Source organism: Mya arenaria, chromosome 12, assembly GCF_026914265.1.
Source record: "Mya arenaria isolate MELC-2E11 chromosome 12, ASM2691426v1".
NCBI lineage: Eukaryota > Metazoa > Mollusca > Bivalvia > Myida > Myidae > Mya > Mya arenaria.
Window position 1 is genome coordinate 43,698,644 of NC_069133.1, and position 24,917 is coordinate 43,723,560.

Consider the following 24,917-nt stretch of genomic DNA (forward strand, 5'->3'; position numbering starts at 1 on the left):
GCACATCGAGCTCAAATAATTTAGAAATAGAAAAAAGTGTTTTAAAGCTTGTTGAGATAAATACTTTTGAGCCTGCAGAGTACCGTTGCGAGAAAGAGTTACCCCAAGATAAGTAAACTTATCAACGATATTTAATTTCTTGCGGTCGTAATATAAATCTAAGTTTTCTAAATGGTTGCCTTTTTTACACACCATAACACAAGTTTTCTCAATACTATAAGATATACCCCATGTATTAAAATAACTATACAGAATATTTAACAATGTTTGTAGACTATCAGCAGTATGTGAAAATAACACAGTATCAACTGCAAATAACAACATAAATATACGAATATCATCTATAGTAACAGCATCTACATCATCGCTATCCAAATGCTGTTGCATATCGTTAATAAAAAAAAAGAAATTAAAGTGGAGAGAGTGGTCCCCCTTGCTTTACACCCATATGACTTTCAAAGAAATCAGTATATTCTGAATTTACTCTATCACATGAAGCAACGACATCATATATTTTCCTAAGCATTGATACCATTCTACTAAAAACGCCGTAGCGAATAAGCTTAAGTCAAATACCATTCCGATAAATACCATCAAATGTCTTACAGAAATCATCAAATGCACAATACAACTTTCGTTTATCATTGTTGATTACTTTGATCATAATAGACCATAAAACAAATATGCAATCAGAAGTACTTCGTTTGCTTCTAAAGCCATATTGATAGATTGACAATAAGTAATTATTGTCAGCCCACAGCCGCAGCCTATTATCTAGAATAATTGAATATAATTTCGAAAAAATACTTGTAAGCGTAATGCCTCTGTAGATATTTACATCGTTTATTTTACCTTTCTTAAGTACATGGACAATAATTCCTGTTGTCCAGCTAGTAGGATATAGAGGGTTGAAAAACATATAGTTAAATAATTTGCGTAACATCGGAGCAAATATGTCTTTACATTCGATAAACATTTCCGGAGTTAACTTGTCTGTACCACTACTTTTATCTCGCTTAAGGATTGTAATAGCTTAACCTACTTCCTCAATATCAAACTCTTTGTCGAATTGCTCAACATTAACAACATCATTACTATCTAAAATAGACCTTTCAACTTCATCATCGCTGAACATCGTGCTATCACAAAACAAATTCTTAAAATGGTCAAAACACTCGTCTTTTGTCAACTTTGAAATGCCTGATTTGGTTCTGCGAAGTTTTTTTAATTTCTGACCAGAATTTCTGAGGCTGTGATTTAGCTAAATTTTGTATTAATATCTTTCCTATTGGCATTATAAACGTTCTTTGATTTGCGTGAAACCTATATATAGCGATTGCGCTTTGTCAGTAATATTCTACAGTTATCATCACATTTGAATTTTCTAAAATTTCTATAAGCCAAACGAAATTCCCGTCTAGATTTTTCACATTTCTGATTAAACCATGGAATTTTGAATTTACGTCTAGGTTCTTTATGTTCAACGTTTAAGGTTATACCACAAGTATAAAAAGCCTTATCATATGATAAAGCTGTTTTGCATAATTATTTACAGTTCTACTAAATTGCTGTTGTTGACTACCGTAAGGCATTTGATTGCATCTGGTTTACGTAAGTTAATCAAACATGGTGTCGATGGAAAGAGTTTGTCCCCTGTTGCGGTTGATGTATAGCGAGGTGAAAATGTGCAAAAACACATGGAGTCTTACATTAGCTTGTTTCAATGGGAACTAACCTCCCCGATTTGCTTCTCTCTTTTCCCCCAATGATATTGAACTTTATTTACAACATGGTCTAGATGCAGGTCCGACGATTGATGAGATCTACATGTATATGTATTGCTGTTTGCAGGTGACGCAGCTATTTTGTCAGAGACGACGGAGAAATTACAATAATCTTTAAATAATTTAAGTACTTATTGTAGCAAATGGAATTTGTCGGTCAATGTGGAAAAAGTAAGATAATGGTGTTTAGAAAAGGTGGGAGAATAGGTAAATAATGATAAGTGGACTTATTATGATCAAGCTGTTCAATTCGTTTAACTACCTTGGTGTTGTATTTTCCAGTGGTGGATCTTTCATGCAGGCGGCTAGTACACTGGTTGGCAAGGCATTTGGCTCCATGAATTCACTTAATGCCCTGCTCAAATGCATTTGGTTGGTCTATTTTAAACTATAATTCAGAAGTTTGGGGCTATACTCAGACGGGGTGATGGAAAGGGTATAGTGAAAATTTTGCAATGCGGTTCTTAACGTCAAACGCTCTACAAATTCCTTGTCACTTTATGGAGAGCAAGGCAGATTTCCATTATATTTTGAGCGACACATTCGTATTATCAAGTATTTTCTCAAGTTATACAGTAAGAAACGAGATAATTGTATTCGCAGGGCAACTATTACGGAGCAATACAGGGAACTACACGATAACCCACAAAGTCTAAACAGGGCCGCAGAAGTAAAACATATCCTTCAGTTATCAATTTCATTTCAAGAGTCTGTTTATATTCGTGCATTTGTCCCCATGGTAAGAGACAGATTACGAAATGCGTATATAACAGGTCGGCGTGCTACCATGAGAACACAGTCATCCTTGTATTTGCATAAAGGAAATTAAGGAAACGTTCAAACTTCCATAATTTAAATACTGTACTTGGAAGACATCACAATATTCAAAGACAATATAGGGAAAGTACACTGTGCAATTTAAACGATATTAAAGGTGAATTTCATTTTGTTTAATTTGTTCAGTGTATAGTGATATTCAACAAAATTATATTCTTAAATTTTATGTCAGAAATCAGAGTATGGTAAAATTCATTATGAGGGGCCCAGACAAGGTACAGCCATATCAAGGGTCTTGTGTGCGACATGCCAGCACATTATGGTACTCCTTGGTAAGTTGTTTAACAATCCTATAATGCATGGTCAAGATACAGCCCGGACAAGGTTCAGTCCGGTCAGAGGCAACATTGCACGAACACACATACATAGACCCGCCATTGTGGCAGCTATGTATCGCACACCGCAAGCGGGCTAACGTCATTGTGGGTCGGATGGTGTCTAAATGTGTTATCCTTTTGTTAGACAAAGATATATTATCAGTTTCTCATGACGGAGGAGCGTGCAATTTTCTTACATGTTTTATTTCCAATTATAAACCTTTATGTAATTTGTTTGTTTAATGGCAGTGCGAGGGAAACTTGAAACCCAAACATTACTTTATTTCACATATTAAACACGTTCTTCATTGCACTTTAAACTAATTTAAGTGATGGTGCATCAAAAATAGTTTATACACAAGCACAAGAACTGTAACATGTCAGTTATTTTATTCATATTAATATAATACATATATGAAGATTATGGTTATGACAATGAGATATATAATCAAGAATTATGCTCAGTCAGCAGCATTTTATCTGAAGATGTCAACGGGATAAAAAGGGACATTTTGTCAAACCAACAGCTTCAGTCGGTGTGATGGATGGCAGGCAGTATTTTCTCACACACATGTTTCAGGAGTTTCAGTTCTATTTTTCTCACACACATATTTCAGGAGTTTCAGTTCTATTTTTCTCACACACATATTTCAGGAGTTTCAGTTCTATTTTTCTCACACACTTCCCAGAGTTTCCATTCTATTTTTCTCACACACATATTTCAGGAGTTTTAGTTCTATTTTTCTCACACACATATTTCAGGAGTTTCAGTTCTATTTTTCTCACACTTCCCAGAGTTTCAGTTCTTTTTTTCTCACACATATTTTTCAGGAGTTTCAGTTCAATTTTTCTCACACACATATTTCAGGAGTTTCAGTTCTATTTTTCTCATACACTTCCAAAAGTTTCAGTTCTATTTTTCTCACCCACATATTTCAGGAGTTTTATTTTTATTTTTCTCACACACGTTTCAGAATTTCAGTTCCTTTTTTCTCACACATTTTCAGTATTTCAGTTCATTCTTTTCTCTAACACACATATATTTCAGAGTTTCAGTTTTATTCTTATTAGTAACATATATTTCAAAATTATCAGTTTTAATATTTCTAGAACACATATTTCAGAGTTTCACTTTTTTAGTGTTTTGCGTCACACATACTTCCGATTTGTTCCAAGTGTTTGATAAAGTTATCAAAAATCAACAGGAACAGGAATCTTCTGTTGGCATCAAATTCATTCAGACTTGTATACTGTTCCCAAATCGGAACTTGAGAATTGGGTATTGCAGGTAAATATTTCATTACATCAATCTTTACAATTGCCTCAAGTGTTTGGAGCAGTTCTGAGACTTTTCTAATTTTCGTTGAACAATTTGCCCTAAGGTGCATATTTTCATGTTTTGAGACATTCCCCAGCCATTACAACAGTCCCAAACAATACAAGAATCATTCTTGTACACAAAAGTGATGATGCTATACAGCAGATTTATCCTTATCAAACCTCTGGGCCCAATTTCTCCAAATTGCTTAAGTCCCTTATTACAGGAGTGAAATAAGCTTCTTGCGCCTGTTAAGCTAAGGATGTTTTGAGAAATTGAGGCCTGATGAATGAGAATGTACAAGCATAAGTTGCTTATTTGCTTACTTTCAGCTTGCTTGTACATGACTGTGTTTAAAGAGTTATCTCAAATGAAAGATCTGCTTGTAAGTCTTTAAATGGTCCTGAAGTATCTGATCCTTTTTCAATCTTCAGGAATATGTCATTTTTGTCTGTTGTCTTGAAGAATTGAGTTTCCAGTGTTTTGACACCATCCTCATGAAACTTGCCTGTACATGACTGTGTTGAAAGAGTTATCTCAAATGAAAGATCTGCTTGTAAGTCTTAACATGGTCCTGAAGTATCTGATCCTTTTCGATCTTTAGGAATATGTCATTTTTTGTCTGTTGTCTTGAAGAATTGAGTTTCCAGTGTTTTGACACGATCCCCAAGAATCTGAGCTGCAAGCTTCTGGTGAGCTAGAGCTTCATTCTTCTCATTCAGCTGGAAGCATAACAAAATTAAAGATTATTTTCTAATATTAATTTTCAAAAGGGTGTAGAAACATTTAAACATGACTGAAGCCGCCAAAAACATTATTTCAAGTTTTAATTGATAAAGAATAAACATCAATGTACCATTTCTGTGAGGTAAGTTATCAGTTCATATTCTGTCATGTTACAGCCACTGCTTTCACCCTCGGACAATTCTGAAAGGAGAACGAAGTGGTAATGAGAGGTCAAAGAATGCTATAAATAGCTTGCCTGACAACGTGAAATGAACTAAAACTAAATATCACAAAACAACAATACTCTGACCATGTTTCGTGAGATTTATCTATTTATTTATATTTTCCAGTTTTTTTTTAATAATTAGAACATACTATGTAAAATCTTAATGATTGCAAAGGACAGAGCTAGTACAGTGAGCGAGAGCTTCCAAGTCATTAAGATTTTACACATGATGTCGTAACTGACTTAGATTAAACAAGAGATGTTTGCCAAACATTATGCCCCCCCCCCCCCCTGAGCGCCATGTTGTCAGGATTATATGGACAATTGAATGAAATATGCATAGACCGAAATGACACCTGATTTGTCACTGACATTGGATGCCGTTGAGGCAGTTTTAAGATTATGACCATTCAAAGTTTGAGGATAGAGTGTGTTATGACTATGAACTTTGACTCTATGACCTCAAAATCCATAGGAGTCATCATCTGGTCACCAAATATCAAAAGGCAAGTTCGAGGGCCATGGGTGCAGGCATTGACAAGAAATCACACAGACAAGCTTTTTTCGTTCAAGGTCACTGTAACCTTGACCTTTGACCCGATGACCCCTAAAATCATAAGGGGTCATCTACAGGTGACACAACACCAAGTCTAGTTTGAGGGCCATGGGTGCAGGCATTGTAAAATTATCATTTGAAACATTTTCGCATTCAAGGTCACTGTGAACTTGACCTTTGACCCAATGACTCCTAAAATCAATAAGTGTCATCTCCTGGTCAGGCCCAACTTCCATGTCAAGTTTGATGATCGGTTCAGGCATTGTTGAGATATCACTGGGATAAGAATGGTTAACTTTTTTGTGTTAAAGGTTACTGTGACCTTGACCTTGGCCCGATGACCCCCAAAGTCATGAGGGGTCATTTACTGGTCAGGCCCTACCTTCTGTCAAGTTTGATGACAATAGGTCCAGGAATTGTCAAGTTTGCTTTCAAGGTCACTGTGACCTTGACCCCCTTAAATCAATAGGGGTCATCTACTGGTCAGGCCCAACCTCCAAGTCAAGTTTGAGGGCCATGGGTGCAGGCATTGTTGAGTTATCACTCGGACAACCTTTTATCGTTCAAAGTCACTGTGACCTTGACCTTTGGCCCAATGACCCCTAAAATCAATAGGGACCATCTACTGGTCAGGCCCAACCTCTGAGTCAAGTCTGATGGCCATGGGTGCAGGCATTGTTGAGTTATTACTCTGACAACTTTTTACCATTCAAGGTCACTATGACCTTGACCTTTGGCCCGATAACCCCCCAAAACATTAGTCAGCTACTGGTCAGGCCCAACCTCCAAGTCAAGTTTGAGGGCCGTGGGTGCAGGCATTGTTGAGTTATCACTTGGACAACCTTTTACCATTCAAGGTACATGTGACCTTGACTTTTGGCCCGATGAGCCCTAAAATCAATCGGGGTCATCTACTGGTCAGGCCCAACCTCCAAGTCAAGTTTGAGGGCCATGGGTGCAGGCATTGTCGAGTTATCACTCGAACAACCTTTTACCATTCAAGGTACATGTGACCTTGACCTTTGGCCCAATGACCCCAAACTCAATAGGGGTCATCTACTGGTCAGGCCCAACCTCCAAGTCAAGATTGAGGGCCATGGGTGCAGGCATTGTTGAGTTATCACTCGAACAACCTTTTACCATTCAAGGTCACTGTGACCTTGACCTTTGGCCCAATGACCCCCAAAATCAATAGGGGTCATCTACTGGTCAGGCCCAACCTCCAAGTCAAGTTTGAGGGCTATGGGTGCAGGCATTGTTGAGTTATCACTCGAACAACCTTTAACCATTCAAGGTCACTGTGACCTTGACCATTGACCCGATGAGCCCAAAAAACAAAAGTGGTCAGCTACTGGTCACGCCCAACCTCCAAGTCAAGTTTGAGGGCCATGGGTGCAGGCATTGTCGAGTTATCACATGGACAACTTTTTACCATTCAAGGTCACTGTGACCTTGACCATTGGCCCGATGACCCCCAAATACAATACGGGTCATCTACTGGTCAGGCCCAACCTCCAATACAATTATGAGGGCCATGGGTGCAGGCATTGTTGAGTTATCACTCGGACAACTTTTTACCATTCAAGGTCACTGTAACCTTGACCTTCGACCTGATGAGCCCCAAAAACAATAGGCGTCATCTACTGGTCAGGCCCAACCTCCAATTCAATTATGAGGGCCATGGGTGCAGGCATTGTTGAGTTATCACATGGACAACTTTTTACCATTCAAGGTCACTGTGACCTTGACCTTCGACCCGATGAGCCCCAAAAACAATAGGCGTCAGCTACTGGTCAGGCCCAACCTCCAAGTCAAGTTTGAGGGCCGTGGGTGCAGGCATTGTTGAGTTATCACTTGGACAACCTTTTACCATTCAAGGTCACTGTGACCTTGACCTTTGGCTCGATGACCCCCAAAAACAATAGGGGTCATCTACTGGTCAGGCCCAACCTTCATGTCAAGTTTGATGACCATACGTCCAGGAGTTGTTGAGTTATCACTCAGACAAGCTTTGGTCTACCGACGGACCTACCGACCGACCGACATACCGACATGCCTGTGCAAAGCAATATACCCCTCTTCTTCGAAGGGGGGCATAAAAATGATTCTGGCAGATGGGGTTCAAAATTAAATACAATGCCTAATGATTAAGTCCTGAGTTATTGTACATTTACTTACTGGATGCTAATCGGCTATCTCATTGGCTGTAAATGTATGTTATAATTTGAGTTGATCAAGGGACATAGGTTGTGTTGGGAATCAGTTCCAGTTTGACTATCAGTACAATCGCTTTCTGACAATATCTTGATTTTAGTTTTATTCTTGTACAAAAACTAATTTTCGTCAAATACGCTTCAGTTATGTTTATGTTTGAAGTTATATAGTGTTGTTGTTGTTGCTTCTGGCCATATTGTTAACGATAACAACTGAAAACTTCCAACTGTTTCAATGAACTTAGATGGGAAAATTGGCAGACATAAATTGGAAACCAAATGCAAAAAACAAGAGAAAAAACAAAAACCAACTTGCCACTTGAATCGATGATTGATTATGTTTATCAATGGTCAGTTTTTTTACAACGGTTGGGTCTATGCCTTATTCATAGGAAGGATCAGGAAACCTGAACCAAAATTATTTTTTATAGGACTAAGCTTTTACAATTTTCTTCCACTTTTAATTTGACAAATAACCATGCTAAAACAAAAAACCTACCATCATCATTAAGTGATCCAATCAGCCATCTTAGAGCAAGTTTTGCCTTATTTTTACCAGTATGACCCCCGTCCGCAGTTCGCCCAAGGGAGAGATTAGCCAGCTGGCAGTTGAGGGCCTTGTTTTTCTGAAGTTGCTCGTCAAACGCTTTCCTATATGCATCCACTGTGTGGTACGCTTCATCACGCCTTGCCTTGTACTGGCTCAGCTAGAAGTTCAGATTAAAGATACAGTCAAAACTCGCTATGTGGAAATTGTTTGGACCTCTAAAAATACTACCAGATAAAAAAACATTCGATATAACTGAGATATATAAAGCATATAATCAAGATGAAAAAAGAAATGAAAAAAAATAAATAACCAGAACATTGATATAACAGTGTTCAACATAGCCAATTTGGACATTACCAATTCATAAAAAATTTCTGACATAGCAATAAAAAAAAAAAATCACAAATCCAGGGATCAAAGTGAAAAAGTTCAACGTAACTTTAAATGAGTAAGTAGATGGAGTAGAAGTATTTTTTTTCATGTAAAAGTCTATTGTTTGCCCATATATTTTGTTAAGTGAAGTGTACACCTTGGTTTCAATCAGTAAAGTTGAAATAAAGATTGTTAAAGTTTACCTGTACTTGCACATCGAAGTACAAACATGTATGTAATTTACAAACATGATAGGCTTATCCTGAAAGCAGAACCTTGCTCAAAACCATTGTTACCAAACAGTTGTAAATTTATCATAGTAACAGTACGCCCTTGTAACAATATGTGTTCGTATTAATGAGCACATTTGCTTGTCTCTAAGGCGTCCCAGGTTCATATCCCAGCCTGTGCGCATGTGTGTTTGGTTGGTGATCACCAAGCCGTCCAAGTGGATTTCCTCAGGGTACTCTGGTTTCCCCCATAAGACAAGACCACCTTCTCACGTAACATCAAGCCAATGAAAGTGATTAATATGTTGTAATAATTTGTTTTGCAATCGCAAATAAATAAAAACTATCCTAACTCGTTAATATGCTGATATGGCAAGCCTACCTCTGTTTTCAAGTGTACAATGTCCTTCTTGAGGTTGGCAGCAGCCAAAGCACACCCACAGGGGTCAGGTGTACTTATTCTACAGCGGCACGCGCCCAGCACAGCCAGCTGAAATATACAAAATCACTTAAATATTGATTGTTTATGAACTCCTCAGCAAATTTAAAAAATTAATTCTGAAAATATTTATCTTATGGAAATTATTTAGCAATTACATATAGTTTCCATTCCATGACCATACAATACTCTAATTTAATTCCTAAGCAATTTCCAAAAATTAATTCAGACTGTAGCTAGCTAATGGAAATTATTTATTAATTGAATATTGTTTCTCTTTCACTGCCTGCAGCTCCAGGAATGCAAGCCTGCTAATCATCATGCTCTCCTAAACTTGCACCAAGACCAGGACATGCCCCACCCAAATGTGTACCTCCATAGATGAGAAATGTCCATAGCTTTCCTCCGCAGCCCCAGGGCTGCGAGTCTGCTCATAACGGGCCCTCTCCTGTACATCCAACAAAGCGAGAAGTTCATCATTCTCTCGAGACAGGGCTGAAAGTTCAAGAAATTGAATGATTAGAATCAATGACACAACCAAGCAATTGATTTTATTTAGATCAATGTCCTTTCGTTATGTAATTAAACAAAAAAAGAACAAAAAAATAAATTATATGCAATGGTACCTTTAAAATGGTAGTCAAATTTATATTTTCCAAAGTTATAAAACTATGGTACTCAATGTTATTATCAAGTGAATTTTAAATGATTACATTGCTTAAAAATATCAGTATATTAGGAGGAAATTGGTCTTCTGTTTCCAATCCTATCGTCCATTTTACCCGAATACATGGAAGACTCACCCATTTTACTAGCCGTCAAGCTCCGAAGCTCATCTGTTCGTCCCTCCAGGGAAGCCTGCAGTTCTCTGTTCTCCTGACACATCCTAGAAGAGAAGATGCAACTTAAAAGACTGGAATAATTAACATAGTTAGACTGGGAGATAAGGTATGATCAGAAGATAAGACTGAAATTATTGACATAGTCGGACTTGGAGAAAAGGTATGATCAGAAGAAGATTAGACTGGAATTAATGACATAGTTAGACTTGGAGACAAGGTATGATCAGAAGATTAGACTGGAATTAATGATATAGTAAGACTTGGAGACAAGGTATGATCAGAAGATAAGACTGAAATTATTGACATAGTAAGACTGAGAGACAAGGTATGATCAGAAGATTAGACTGGAATTAATGATAAAGTTAGACTTGGAGACAAAGTATGATCAGAAGATTAGACTGGAATTAATGACATAGTTAGAATGAGAGACAAGGTATGATCAGAAGATTAGACTGGAATTAATGAGATAGTAAGACTTGGAGACAAGGTATGATCAGAAGATAAGAATGGAATTAATGAGATAGTAAGACTTGGAGACAAGGTATGATCAGAAGATAAGACTGGAATGATTGTAATAGTTAGACTTGGAGACAAAGTATGATCAGAAGATTAGACTGGAATTAATGATATAGTAAGACTTGGAGACAAAGTATGATCAGAAGATAAGAATGGAATTAATGATATAGTTAGACTTGGAGACAAAGTATGATCAGAAGATTAGACTGGAATTAATGATATAGTAAGACTTGGAGACAAAGTATGATCAAAATATAAGACTGAAATTAATGACATAGTTAGATGGGAAGACAAAGTATGATCAGAAAATTAGACTGGAATAATTGACATAGTTAGATGGGAAGACAAGGTATGATCAGAAGATAAGACTGGAATAATTGACATTGTTAGATGGGAAAACAAGGTATGATCAGAAGATAAGACTGGAATAATTGACATAGTTATAGATGGGAAGACAAGGTATTATCAGAAAATAAGACTGGAATTATTGACATTGTTAGATGGGAAGACAAGGTATTATCAGAAGATAAGACTGGAATAATTGACATAGTTAGATGGGAAGACAAGGTATTATCAGAAGATAAGACTGGAATAATTGACATAGTTAGATGGGAAGACAAGGTATTATCAGAAGATAAGACTGGAATAATTGACATAGTTAGATGGGAAGACAAGGTATTATCAGAAGATAAGACTGAAATAATTGACATTGTTAGATGGGAAGACAAGGTATTATCAGAAGATAAGAATGGAATAATTGACATAGTTAGATGGGAAGACAAGGTGTGATCAGAAGATAAGACTGGAATAATTGACATAGTTAGATGGAAAAACAAGGTATTATCAAAAGATAAGACTGGAATTATTGACATTGTTAGATGGGAAGACAAGGTATGATCAGAAGATAAGACTGGAATAATTGACATAGTTATAGATGGGAAGACAAGGTATTATCAGAAAATAAGACTGGAATAATTGACATTGTTAGACTGGAACTATTTACAATGTCATAGTCATGACATATAAAACATAATGAACATTTTAAGGGACTCGTTAATATTTAGGGACCAAAAACGAATTTTCCCGGTAATGGATCTGAAAACACTTATTTGATACTTAATTGCAGAATAAAAACAACATTTGTTTGAAGGGTTTTAGCAGTCAGTATCTTTGTTTTAACACCCATAATGATTTGCCACACTAAATTTCGGAATAAACAAAATTTGTAAAATTTGCATTTTACAAAACATGAATGAAATGCATGAAACCTTATCAACTCTACATTAGTAGTAATCAATTAATTGATCATTAGTAGCCCTAATTATACATGATATATATGCATTGTATTGAAGGTAAGTTATATATGATTTGGCAGTAACCCATGATTTAAAGTACAAGTTAAAGTTAGTTAGTATAATAGTAATGCCACCCACAACACAAATGATTGGGAAAATACATGAGCACTTCAGAGTGTGGAGCAATGGTGTATAATTTTAATCACAAGGGTTGCAAGTGACGTAACTGCTTTGTAACATATTGTCAAGAACAATGATTAATTTATAATTCTCAGTATAAGTGAATAGCATTGTATATAAATTTATCTTGGGCAGTTATAGAACGGTTAAGCCCATTCTACTCGCAAGTTCTCTGATATTTGAGATGAGAAAAAACAAAGGTACTAATGGCTTTTTTCATTGCTGGTGTTAGAGATGAAGTCCACACGCAAGTGTCAATGCCCCTCTGTTTTAGTGACATAACTCAACAAGGTATTTAGTAAGGGTAATGGGACTTGCATCATATATGTGTATATCCACTGTGTACATGTGTACCAAGTTTCATGCAAATATATTTATCCGATATTTGCATGAAACTTGGTACACATGTACACAGTGGATATACACATATATGATGCAAGTCCCATCACTCTTGCTAAATACCTTGTTGAGTTATGTCACTAAAACAGATAATTTGGAGTTATAGCAATGTACACCCCCACCAAGGCTAAAATAATGACCTCCTAAATCAGATGCTCTAAAAATTAAGTTGTTGTTTTTTTTTAATAGTAATAATGATTTCATAATATAGTTAATAATTTAACTAATAAATACTACTTAAACTCAACTATAAAATCTTTACCATTACCCATAGCTACGGAAAAACAGAAATCTAAAAGCAGTTACTTTGGCTATAAAAGCATAGAGAGTAAAGCTACAGAATTATAGATTGTGTATAATTATACTGCAACATGTGTAAGGCAAATATGTTTTCTGAAACATGATTAAGATATAATATATACATGTATGAACAAAAATGGAAGTTAATGTGAAAAAGGAACATGTGTGCATCATATCCTTAATATTATATAATAATGACATCGATTATATTTTGTATCTGTTCTATACATAAGCCATTACCTAGGTATATATTTAAATCCTTATGAAATAATTAAGTCCAAATAGGAGCTTGCAACCATTTCAAAATAAGCTGTAGTGCTCCATCAGATTTCAGGGGTTTTCATCATTTTCAGTTGTAAAAGGGGTTAAAATCACTGACAATCAATGTTTAAGAATAGAAAATGGTGAACAATCTTAACATAAATGGAGTGGTTGGCAAGTTACACCACTGACCTATATTGTTTATAGATCCGAAGTTACACCAATGATTGATTTAAAGTGCTGAAATTTGGCGGCAAACTACGGCATTTTGAGATGGGTAGTTTTAAAATACAAACCACAAATATAAAAGCCAGGGCTGTAGACTACAGGCAGGTGTGAACACATGTCCATTATTCCAGATTATCAAGGGACAAAACTCAAAAACTTTCTTAACCAGAGTGAGGGAACTTGACTTGATATGCTAATACCAACAGGAGAACCAGGTTTGATGTGATTAATTATCTTAAAAGATTTTCAAGTAATTGCTAACGTTCAGGTTTTTGCAAATGGCACGGTTTGCAATTTATCGCTTTTATTAAGGTTTTTTGCAAATGGCACACAGGGAAAATACAAATGCTATAAGAAAATTTCTTTTTTTCTTCAAGATATCTGGACCATCTTACCAGAGCCTGAACACACCGATGCTTGTACGTTGTTTTTCAGTCGAAAAAGGGATATAACTCAGCAATAATTCAAGTCAGAGTTATGGGCCTCTTTGTTATTATGTGCATAATGGCTCTGGCAACATGTGTACCAAGTTTCATATGAAATTATCTTGAAATTTTTTGGAGTTGTAGTACAGGTTAAAGATGACAACAACACGACAATGCCTCTCCTTTTATCTTGCGAAACAAATAGATGAGATAAAAATCACTCAATCAAGCATACTTATGCAACAATTAGAACTCCGTGAGTCGGATGTGTCGCCTGACGAATTATTTACTGTCGACATTATAGCTGTTAGATTGGCATTTTATTCATTTATAGACAATGATGTTGCCATTTAACTTTCAAGTGTAGGTGGCATTTGAACCCTCAATCAGATATACCTACGGAATAAGTTTCAGGTTGAAACCTCCTATAGTTTACGAGATATGCCACGGACAAAACCTAAGCAAGAAAATTAACAAAGGGCAATAACTCTAAAAATATGGCAGCAAGAGTAACGATTCTTGTGCACTGCACTTGCCCTCAATGAGATCTATCTAGCTATGAAGTTTCAAGTTGATACCTCTTATATTCTTCAAGATATGCCCCAGACAAAACTTTAAGCATGAAAATTAACAAAGGGCAATAACTTTACAACTAAGAAAGCAAGAGTTACTGTTATTGTGAACTGCACTTGCCCTCAATGAGATATATCTAGCTATGAAGTTTCAAGTTGATACCTCTTATATTCTTCAAGATATGCCCCGGACAAAACTTTAAGCATGAAAATTAACAAAGGGCAATAACTTTAAAACTAAGAAAGCAAGAGTTACTGTTATTGTGCACTGCACTTGCCCTCAATGAGATCTGTCTAGCTATGAAGTTTCAAGTTGATACCTCTTATATTCTTCAAGATATGCCCCGGACAAAACTTTAAGCATGAATATTAACAAAGGGCAATAACTTTAAAACTAAGAAAGCAAGAGTTACTGTTATTGTGCACTGCACTTGCCCTCAATTAGATCTATGTACATATGAAGTTTCAAGTTGATACCACTAATAGTTTAGGAGATATACCCTGGACAAGCGAAAATGGGACGCGGACGCCGCCGCCGCCGCCGCCGCCGCCGCAACCGCGGACGCCGCCACCGCCGACGCCGCCACCGCCGACAAAAGTAACCCCTATATGTCGTCTTTTCAGGCGACACAAAAAACTAACATTGAATACAACGTAGCTTTTTAAAAACAACTCAAGAAGTCAAATTACCTTTGATACTTTTCCTGAGAAACCATTCTTGGTTTTTCATCTTTTACTTTTCTGTCACCAAGGTGATATTTTAGAAGTTTTGTAGAGGTCATCTCTCCAAGGTCAAATTCTTCAGGGACAAGGGAAGAAACTCTAGCCCCAGAACCATCACCAGCAGCTATATTCACCTAGAGTTACTGTTATTGGTTATAGCTGATTATATACATGAAAGAATCGATTCAAAGCTCCTGAATGTTTACTAAACACTCACATTGTGTCTATTTAAAAACACACTTAAATAAACTGTACTTAAAATCTTTGAAAATGCTGTTTTGGATATTTCTGTTGCTTAAACCCAAAATTATTGGGAGGTAAAATTAAACTGTTTTTTTTTCTTCACAAATCAAGAGCTCTGAATCGGTGTAATTCTTGAGTGTGACAATTTACTCCACAAAGCCATAAACAATGTAAAAGAGCATCATAATATTTAAGGAAGAATGCAGTTAAATATAATATGCAATAGCAGAATTAAAATAAAAAGTTAAATGCCACACTTGAATTCACACGTCTATACATTTTGTGTACAAAAATAAGGCTAGAAAAGAGAAAAAGAAATTAATGTTCTGTTATTTGAAAGCTAATTATTACACATTGGGCAATCATTCAAACCACAACATTTTGATATGCGTTGAAATTTTTTAATGCTCTCTTCAATTGTAATTCCAATGAGTTGAAAATGTACATAAACAATGTGCTTGGTCTCTTCTTTTTCCTTTTCAGAGGTTTATTTTTTTTAAATATCGGGGAATGTAGTCAACACAGGATGGACAGTGTGTTGTTATAAATGTAAAGATCTGAACAAAAATCACAATCTGATCATAAACTTGCATAACTTGCTTGAGCTTAATTTGGACGCGAAAATCTGAATTTTCATGAAAAGTCTGATTGTTCTGTACATGTGTAGGTATTGGGAAATCCCTTACATATTTGCAGCTTGTTATTGACAAAGACTTATAAATTTTATTCATATAAATGTTTAAAAAGAAACCATGTCACTGTTGACGATCATTTTCAAATCGGAGCATTTTTAACACAGAAATAAAGTGGCTCCAATGATTGCCGGCTATGTAGAAGTTTCATGCATTTTCTAAGGTTTTTTTAATATACCATGCAGTCACACTTTGGTCTATTTTTATACTGTTAAACTAGACAACTATAGACGATATATCATACAATTTCTACTAAAATTAAAGGAGCATTCTGTCAGATTATCAACAGATGAAAATGAAAACAAACAATCTTCGAGATTTCAGTTAACAGTATAGTCAAACCCATTGGCTCAATATCGCATGGCTCGATTTCCTAGTTGGCTCGAACTTGATGTAAAGGACCAATTACTTTTTACTCTATGGAAGCATTCCTGCTTGGCACAATATTTGCGAGGCTCGAAGTATTTTGGCCGGTCCCTGGGATATCGAGCCACGGGTTTCCACTGTATATATAAAAGCATGTGACTGATGTCACTATGATGTAAAATTCATAATTATTAAAGATCGAACTAGAGAATACACTTCACAATGAACCAATTATTAAAGATCGAACTAGAGAATACACTTCACAATGAACCAATTATTAAAGATCGAACTAGAGAATACACCTCACAATGAACCAATTATTAAAGATCGAACTAGAGAATACACCTCACAATGAACCAATTATTAAAGATCGAACTAGACAATACACCTCACAATGAACCAATTCTTAAAGATCGAACTAGAGAATACACCTCACAACATTCACTTATATCGTGAGTCTGAGTTTGAGATTCTCGGGCAGTGATTACAAATAGTCTCGAGTCTGAGTTCAGACTCAAGACTCATTATTGCAAAACTTCATTTTATTGTAATCTTCCTTTTACCAGAGCATTGATGGTGAAATTTACTGAAACATATTGCTGTTTGAATATTTAACTAATATTTACCATTTTTTTGGGTAAAAGAAATTAAATAAATATGACTTTTCTTCCTTTATCAAAATGCTTTTCTGAGTCTGAGTCTAGACTTGGACTTGAGACTGTTCGTAATCACAGCCCCAGATCACAAAAAATATTTAAGTCCAATCTTTCAACTAATTTAACCGCATGAAAGCATAGTATGATTCAAAATTATACTTTTTGAAAATGTTTTTCCTCAAAGAATACCTTGGTAAAAAGATTTGTCAATATTTTTAAGAATAATAAATCAAGGGCAAAAAATATACTACAGTATTATTTTATTAAAAAACAATGAATTCTACTCAAATACATTTTTGTCTGTAGAATATTCTTTAAGGTTTTAATAAACATATTCTATTCATGAAAGAACACTTTTTTAAAAGGGGTAAAAATGTATATGATTTTTGATATCATTTTATGTGGTAAAATGAGTTGAGACTGAGATTGAAACTTTACTTAAGTATTTTCATGTTTAGGGGGCAGAAATGTGAGTTTTTAAATGACATCAATTATCTTTAATGTAGTTATTTTTATTGAAAATGTGATAATAATTGCTTAACATTGTTGTTGCAACAAACATAGCCAGTTCCACCATTATTCCTTTTTTTGTATAAAAATTTAAACATAACAATGAAGATTTTTAGTTTTGAGTCGACACTGGATCCTTCTGTTATGTTGACATTGTACACCAATAATAAGTTGATTATTTAAATTTGCAATACAAAAAATATAAACATGAAACTAACTAAAAAGCAGGATTAATAAACTGACAGAATGCACCTTTAACTACTTTTAACTACCGTACACAATATAAATACTGTGAAATCATATATCTTTTGGCCCCAATTTCATGGTTTTCCGAAAAATGGGTACATTGATTTAAGGATTTTTGGTATTACATGTCATATGGTTTTGACGTTGGAGAGTGAATATATGTACTTGTACATGTATAATTGCAGGAAAGATTTTTCTTGGGATATTAAGTTTGTGGTATGCCAAACCCACAAAATCAAGGAAAATTAATGTCCCACCACAAAATCAAGGAAAATTAATGTCCCACCACAAAATCAAGGAAAATTAATGTCCCACAAATTAAAATGAGTTCACAGTACATGTATATGGAGGGGTTAATTTTCATTAGAACAGACTAGGAAACAAAGAAAATTGAGAGGATTCTCTGATTTATAAAGTTCTCATCCCAAATAACTGATATACTGTTGCAGTAATCTTCATATACAAGTAAGTCTTCAAATTAAAAAAGCAAGATAACTGAATTCAGCAAAGAAAATGAAATATTTACCGATAACAGGCAAAACTAGAGCTGTCACAGGAGTGACGAATACCCACAAATGCCGCCTGGACACAGGAATGGAAAACCATTCCTTTGAAAAGAGGCCATAACTCCAAGGTTACTGCACACTACATCTTCTTTTATCATGCATGTATTGTTTTATTTAAATCTGTTGAGTAATTTAGACAAGAAAAACTAGCCTTTCATGAGTTATCGTCCGGAAACCGTTTTTCTATTTTTAGTAACAGTGACCTTGACCTTGGCCCCACCAGCCCCAATATCGAACTTGACATGTATCTTGTGATGTTACACCTGTGTACCAAAAATTGTTCAAATCTGTCAAGCCTTTCATGAGTTATCGTCCGGAAACCGTTTTTCTATTTTTATTAACAGTGACCTTGACCTTGGCCACACCAGCCTCAATGTCGAACTTGACCTGTATCTTCTGATGTTACACCTGTGTACCAAAAAATTTTCAAATCTGTCTAGCCTTTCATGAGGTATCGTCCGGAAACCATGAAAACCGACAGACCGACCGACCGACCAACCGACAAGCTCACTCCTATATACCCCCCTCAAACTTCGTTTGTGGGGGTATAATTATTCCATCCTCCGAAGCCAAAAGAAATATCCACAATTTGCAGATATTTTGCAAGAACCTTTGCCATTCCTGGGAGGAGACTAAGAAAATATCAATCTGTAAACTAGAGGGATTGAACATAAAAACATGATAAAAATGAAGGACACGATACCTGTCAAATCGCTGGGCCCAGACAAACTGGCAGTCGGCTAATGTGTTTTCTCGGCAGGAAAGCTCATATTGGAGGTGGTTCACTTCCTACGTCATGCAAGGCAAAACACATGCATACAATTCCATGTTAGACATTCAACGAAGCAACATGAGGAACAAGAACACGGCAAGTGGATGCCATCAAATGAATGTCTGTTTTTTCTCAGTTAATGTCTGTTTTTTCTCAGTCAATCAGAGGAAAATGTCAAAAAATATGTAAGACAGAGTTATGGGACTTGCTACCCATGTACTTATTGTCATTGTGAACATATTTTACCAAGTTTTGTTTCAATATATGTTTTTAAAGGGACTAGACACCAGGTGATACAATTGCAAGATTAAATGAAAATTGTCAAAAACTTGTCAAAGAATTTACATCATTGAATACAATGCAAGGAATCCTAATTACTGATGTATCACATCGCTGATGACACATGCACTTTTTGCAGTTTTTCCGCATTTTTCTAATTCGAAATTACTAGGGTTGTATACCACATAAATCCCAGTAAGTTTAAAAATATCGTCGGTATATATATCTGTACTAATAAACAGATATGATTTAAACTGGGAAACCACTTTGCGCTATTTTTCAACAGGGAAACTCAGATGAGACAGTGACATGATTGTTGCATTTATTCTTTTAACACAAGCCTTTGAAATTAAGTGTACCTGCCTTAAGTCAGGTGTCCCTTTAAATATTCCTGTCAATCTGATTTTTTTTTTGTGCAGGAGTTGAATTGGCCATTACAGCTGTGACATTAATTGCTGTACTACATTATTTGTGAACAAATGCATTTTTTTGATTGGTTATTAATGCTTGAACTTAACAGGTATTATTTTTGTTTTTAACCAAGTTTCAGCCAGAAAATTATGTTTCGACACCTGACTTGGAGAATCTGGTGACCCTAAATGAAACATAGTGTTCTCAGCATTATGGAACACCATTAGTGTCCAATGCTAGAAAACATTTAAATTCTTGAATAAAAATAAGGCAAACACACCCAACACAAAACTTGAGAATAACTTGACTGTTTGGGTTTATAGCTAAGCTGTCATTTCATTGTATGGAGAAGACAATCATTGAATGGTAGATTTTGATTAGCAAGAGTGTGATAGATAACTACATATTTTTTGTTATTTCCAATAGGATCAAATCCATGCTTTTACAGAATGAACAAAAACAGAACGGGAATGCTTCAATATGCTCATAATTTTAGTGATTTTCTAAACAGAACATGCTTTTGGCGAATGGATACGCCAACACAATCATTTTGTCGAACAAAATTAAACGCATATTATTAAGTTTTGTTGAGTATTAAGCATTACACACAAGTTCAGAAATTTTAGATACCATTCAGTTTCATTCAATAGCCAGCATTCAAGCGTTCTTTTTCTACAACTAGTCAAAGAGTACATTCTATATATATTTTTTAATTTTTAACTTTTATTATTTACCATTTATTTTGTATTATTTACCAATTAATAGGAAATGCTGGGGTGAACCCAAAATGGTTTTAAGCCCTTCTTTATTTGATTGTCATTCACAATTATTGCTTTCAAGCCTCAAAAAACAGTCTTTTGCAATTTCTTGGAAAATTTTGTGGTGGTCTAAAATGCACGCTTTATAGAATTCTTTTTCCTTACCTGGGCAAGTTTCTTGGCAACTTCTCTTGTAGAGCCCTCACGGACTTTAAATCTTCTTTGAGCTTCTTCTGCCTTTAAAAAGAACATTATGTTGAACTGTCATTCAAAACAAATTTATTTGCTTGATCGCTAACACGGATATAAACTGATATAAAAAACGTTAGATGGGTAAGTGATGGACTCGAGAATACTCTTATGGTCTTACCCAAAATTTTGAAATTTAGGCCAATATAAAAACATGCTAAAAAGATATGACATATTGAGACAAAAGCATACATGATTTGTTTATATTACAGGTGTTGTACTTACATACATGTCTTAGCCTCAAATGTGGACATACACATGTAGGACTCAAGAATCAGACTCTGTTTCAATATGTTTTTATACTTATCCTAAGACATGCTTAATGGCAAGTTAACTTACAGTACACTCAAATACTCAGATTCTACTCTTAAAGCTGCATTCTCACAGATTTAAAGTTTTGACAATTGTTTTTATATTTTGTCTTGGAATGAGCCAATTTTTGCATAAATATCTGCAAACCAGTGATATAAGACTGCTGACATGTTTTTATTCTTGTTACTAAATGAATAGACTAAGTATCGAGAAAGGTTTACCTGTTGGCGAAGAATATCTATTGCTTTGTACTTGGACTCAAGTCTTTGTTCACAAGTTTCTAACTCTGTACGTAGCTCTTCAACCTCCTGAAATATTTAAAACAATTTAGTTTAGAGGAATTCAACTACAGCATGATACATTATAGAACAAGTTTATATATAGAGTTTATTACACAAGCGGTCATCCAATTCAGAATTTTAATTTGCTAAATGCTTTTTCCTTAAAATTAAAACCAATATGTAACCAGGTATACGATATGTATATAGCGGCACTTATACTGTCTCACAATAGAGCTAGCTTTTATAGCGACGCGGTAGAGTGTCCGCCTGTCGAATCCCAACAGGTGCACATAGCAATGTGTGCAGTCTGTTACATTTGGCGCCCAACGAGGGACCCGTGTTGCACAATAAGCCTCATGGTCATTGCAAATTGACCTTTGTCTCCGAAATTCGAGGACGAATTTCAAAATGGTGGGGGAATGTGTAACCGGGTATACGATATGTATATAGCGGCACTTATACTGTCTCGCTATAGAGCTAGCTTTTATAGCGACGCGGTAGAGTGTCCGCCTGCAGAGCGAGAGGTCGTGGTTTCAAATCCCGACAGGTGCACATAGCAATGTGTGCAGTCTGTTACAAATATAAAGAAATAAAATACAATGAAAACTACAGGGACAAGCCCAGTAGTCGAAAATTTAAAAATAACCTTGTTTCAGAGGTACAAGGCATTGGCTTAAATGACTTCATGAAGTTGAGACACAACACAATATAAAAGACAAAGCTAAAGGTTTTGCATTAAGCTACAGAAATAGTGTAATGGTGTCCTAATGCGGAAGAAATTATGTTTGTCAACTTTTTTTGGAAATACATGTATATTGTAATCTACGCAACCAAATGATTTTTTGTACCTGAAGTGTAGAGGCAAGTTTCATGGCTATTTCATCTGAAGTTGAGACTTTAGTTTCCTCATCTGAAAGATTAACAGCTAAAACAAGTTACAATCAAAGACAGTAAGAAAATACCATGTAAACTCTTAATGATGTGCAATTGCTCACTTGCTTTACACACGCCACCCTTCTTTATCATTCACATTTAATATACATAATATGGTCAAACTATTACAGATATCAGATTTTAATTCAAACAATGGAACAACTAAAGAATAAGTGAAATAGATAAACAACAACTTAATATCACTGGAAAGACTGTCTGTTTGTGTAAGGTTGTAAAGATCAATTAGATTCATCCTAAGCAATACTATTCAAAAGATTTGACATCCAGCAATTATGCTGACAATTGTGGCCAATGTCTGATATGTCCAAGATCTGCGGAGCACATAGCACACATTGGCAGAAGATAAAGCCTAGATTGAAAGACATACTGCCCAAGCTGGTCTAACTTATCACCCAGATCTGCTAATCTGATAAATCTCTATTTCACCAGAACATACAATGTACATCTGTCAATCTCGGCTGAAGGGTCTTTCAATCCAGTCTGTTTCAAAGTCTTTAAATCTGGGCTGTATGGTCTGCCAACCCATTTCATCTTAACATTCTTATAGCCTTAGGCGAAGTTAGGGCGTTGGCCATTTTTTCTCTCAATTTGTATACATGTAGGAGCAGACTAAAGTCAACATAAGAAACATTTCCCTAGGAAGTGACGAAAAATAAAAAGAAATACGGCCATACTAGGAATCTAAACAACATTGAATAAGAATAAAAAAAATACCTTCTTGAGCCATATTCTTATTTACATCTAATGGACCTAACATATTTTTTTTGCGTATTTCTTCGAGATTATGTTTGAACAACTCCTTTTGTTGTCTTATTGAGGTCCCATAAGGCACATCTGCATACACTGGAAAAGTTGGAGTCTGGTCATCCTTTTTACATTTATCACTTTTACCAAATCCTTCCATGTTTTTGATTGATTCTGGAATTCTTACACCACATTTATCAGTAAAATACCTCCCATCATATATAAGGTTATCAGTTTCATGAACTATGTTAGTTTCACTGCACCTTTTGGACTTATTTAATAAATGCGAATACTGAGCTTTAAGCTGCTGCACTTGACTAATAGGCATTAAAACGAATTCCTCCTCCGAGTCACTTCCCTGTTCTTCACAATTTTGACATCCGAAAGATAGTCTGTCCGAATGTTGATCTATTTTTCGTGACGTATTGAATTCTGCACTATCCATTGGGTCTATTGTTAGGGTTCCGGGCTTCAAACCATCACCCATTCCTAAATCAGCTTCTGTGAAATCATCGTCGCTATTTGCCGCAGACATTTTCGCTTTTGATTGAAAATAATCTGCTTAATTGATATCAGATTGGAGTGTGCCAACGACGGTAGCGCTCGTAGCATGAAGGTTGCAGTCAACAAATTTAATGTTTGGTGCACTCGAGTAATCTGCAAGGAAATAAACGATGCGAAATATCTAGAGCTACCAGTACACAGTGGTTTGAGGAAAGGTGCACATAGTACATTTTCAGTTGATGAAAGACTAATTCAATTAGCATGTTTGTCCACACGGGCAGGTGTGCTGTTATTCCACACCACTATATGGCCCCGCCCCGCCCCCTTATCAATTTACAATAAAGCAAAACTATTCCTAGGCTTATAAATAATGATGGAGAAACTTTAACTAGTACTTAATCGCAAATATTATAGTTGTTAATACTACTATTCTTTAAAATTCATAATTTTTATGAGCCTGGGAATATCTTGCCTTTGGTAATTAATTAGAGGGGGTGGTATAGTGGGGTGGCAAAGCAATGCACCCTAGGGTGTTTTTTTTCAATCATGTTTTTCACTTTTAGATCTGGTTTATGTGTCAGGGTATAAAAATATGATTTACATGTTTTCCAAGAGTATCAAAAGGCCCCAAAAACTTTCCGCAACCTGGAGGTACTTGATGACAAACATGCAACTGGAGAAGTGTCATCTGTCAGAATACCTGTGACACATTTTCTTTGACTTACATAGTAAAGATTTTGGTCAATTGTTGAAGATAAGGGGTGTTCCATCTCAGTCTATCTGGTACTTAGGGGAATCAATAAGAACTTTTCTTTGTATTTCAGCATTTTCCTTTATATTTAGAATGTACATGGCCAATAGTTATGATTCCATTTACACACAATGCCAAAAAGCCATGCTGTTTCCACAAACAATAAGTTTGAAGGGCAGTGACAGCTCCAGCACAATATACAAAATGTCCCAAATGTTCACGAATATATAGTCAGACTTTGTGATGTGACAGAAACTTACAATTTGAAACAAAACTATTTGAAAAGACAAATGATTTTTCTTGAATGATATACA

The 24,917-nt window shown here is 35.6% G+C and overlaps 1 protein-coding gene across 2 annotated transcripts; it reads right to left on the reverse strand.

The window, feature by feature from the left end:
- Positions 1-3,311: 3,311 nt before the first annotated feature.
- Positions 3,312-23,937, reverse strand: LOC128211922 (coiled-coil domain-containing protein 125-like). 2 transcript variants are annotated; one of them, XM_052917060.1, is made up of 11 exons: positions 23,319-23,937; positions 22,499-22,560; positions 21,591-21,677; positions 20,974-21,045; positions 15,277-15,443; positions 10,372-10,454; positions 9,942-10,063; positions 9,512-9,619; positions 8,477-8,684; positions 5,113-5,183; positions 3,312-4,978 (listed from the first exon to the last, which is right to left on the reverse strand). In XM_052917060.1, exons 1-11 carry the CDS (start codon positions 23,881-23,883, stop codon positions 4,868-4,870), a joined length of 1,656 nt encoding a protein of 551 aa, XP_052773020.1. In that variant the 5' UTR covers positions 23,884-23,937; the 3' UTR covers positions 3,312-4,867. The 2 variants fall into 2 exon arrangements, with proteins under 2 accessions (XP_052773020.1, XP_052773021.1); XM_052917061.1 differs by lacking the exon at positions 15,277-15,443 and adding an exon at positions 19,292-19,377.
- Positions 23,938-24,917: the final 980 nt, after the last annotated feature.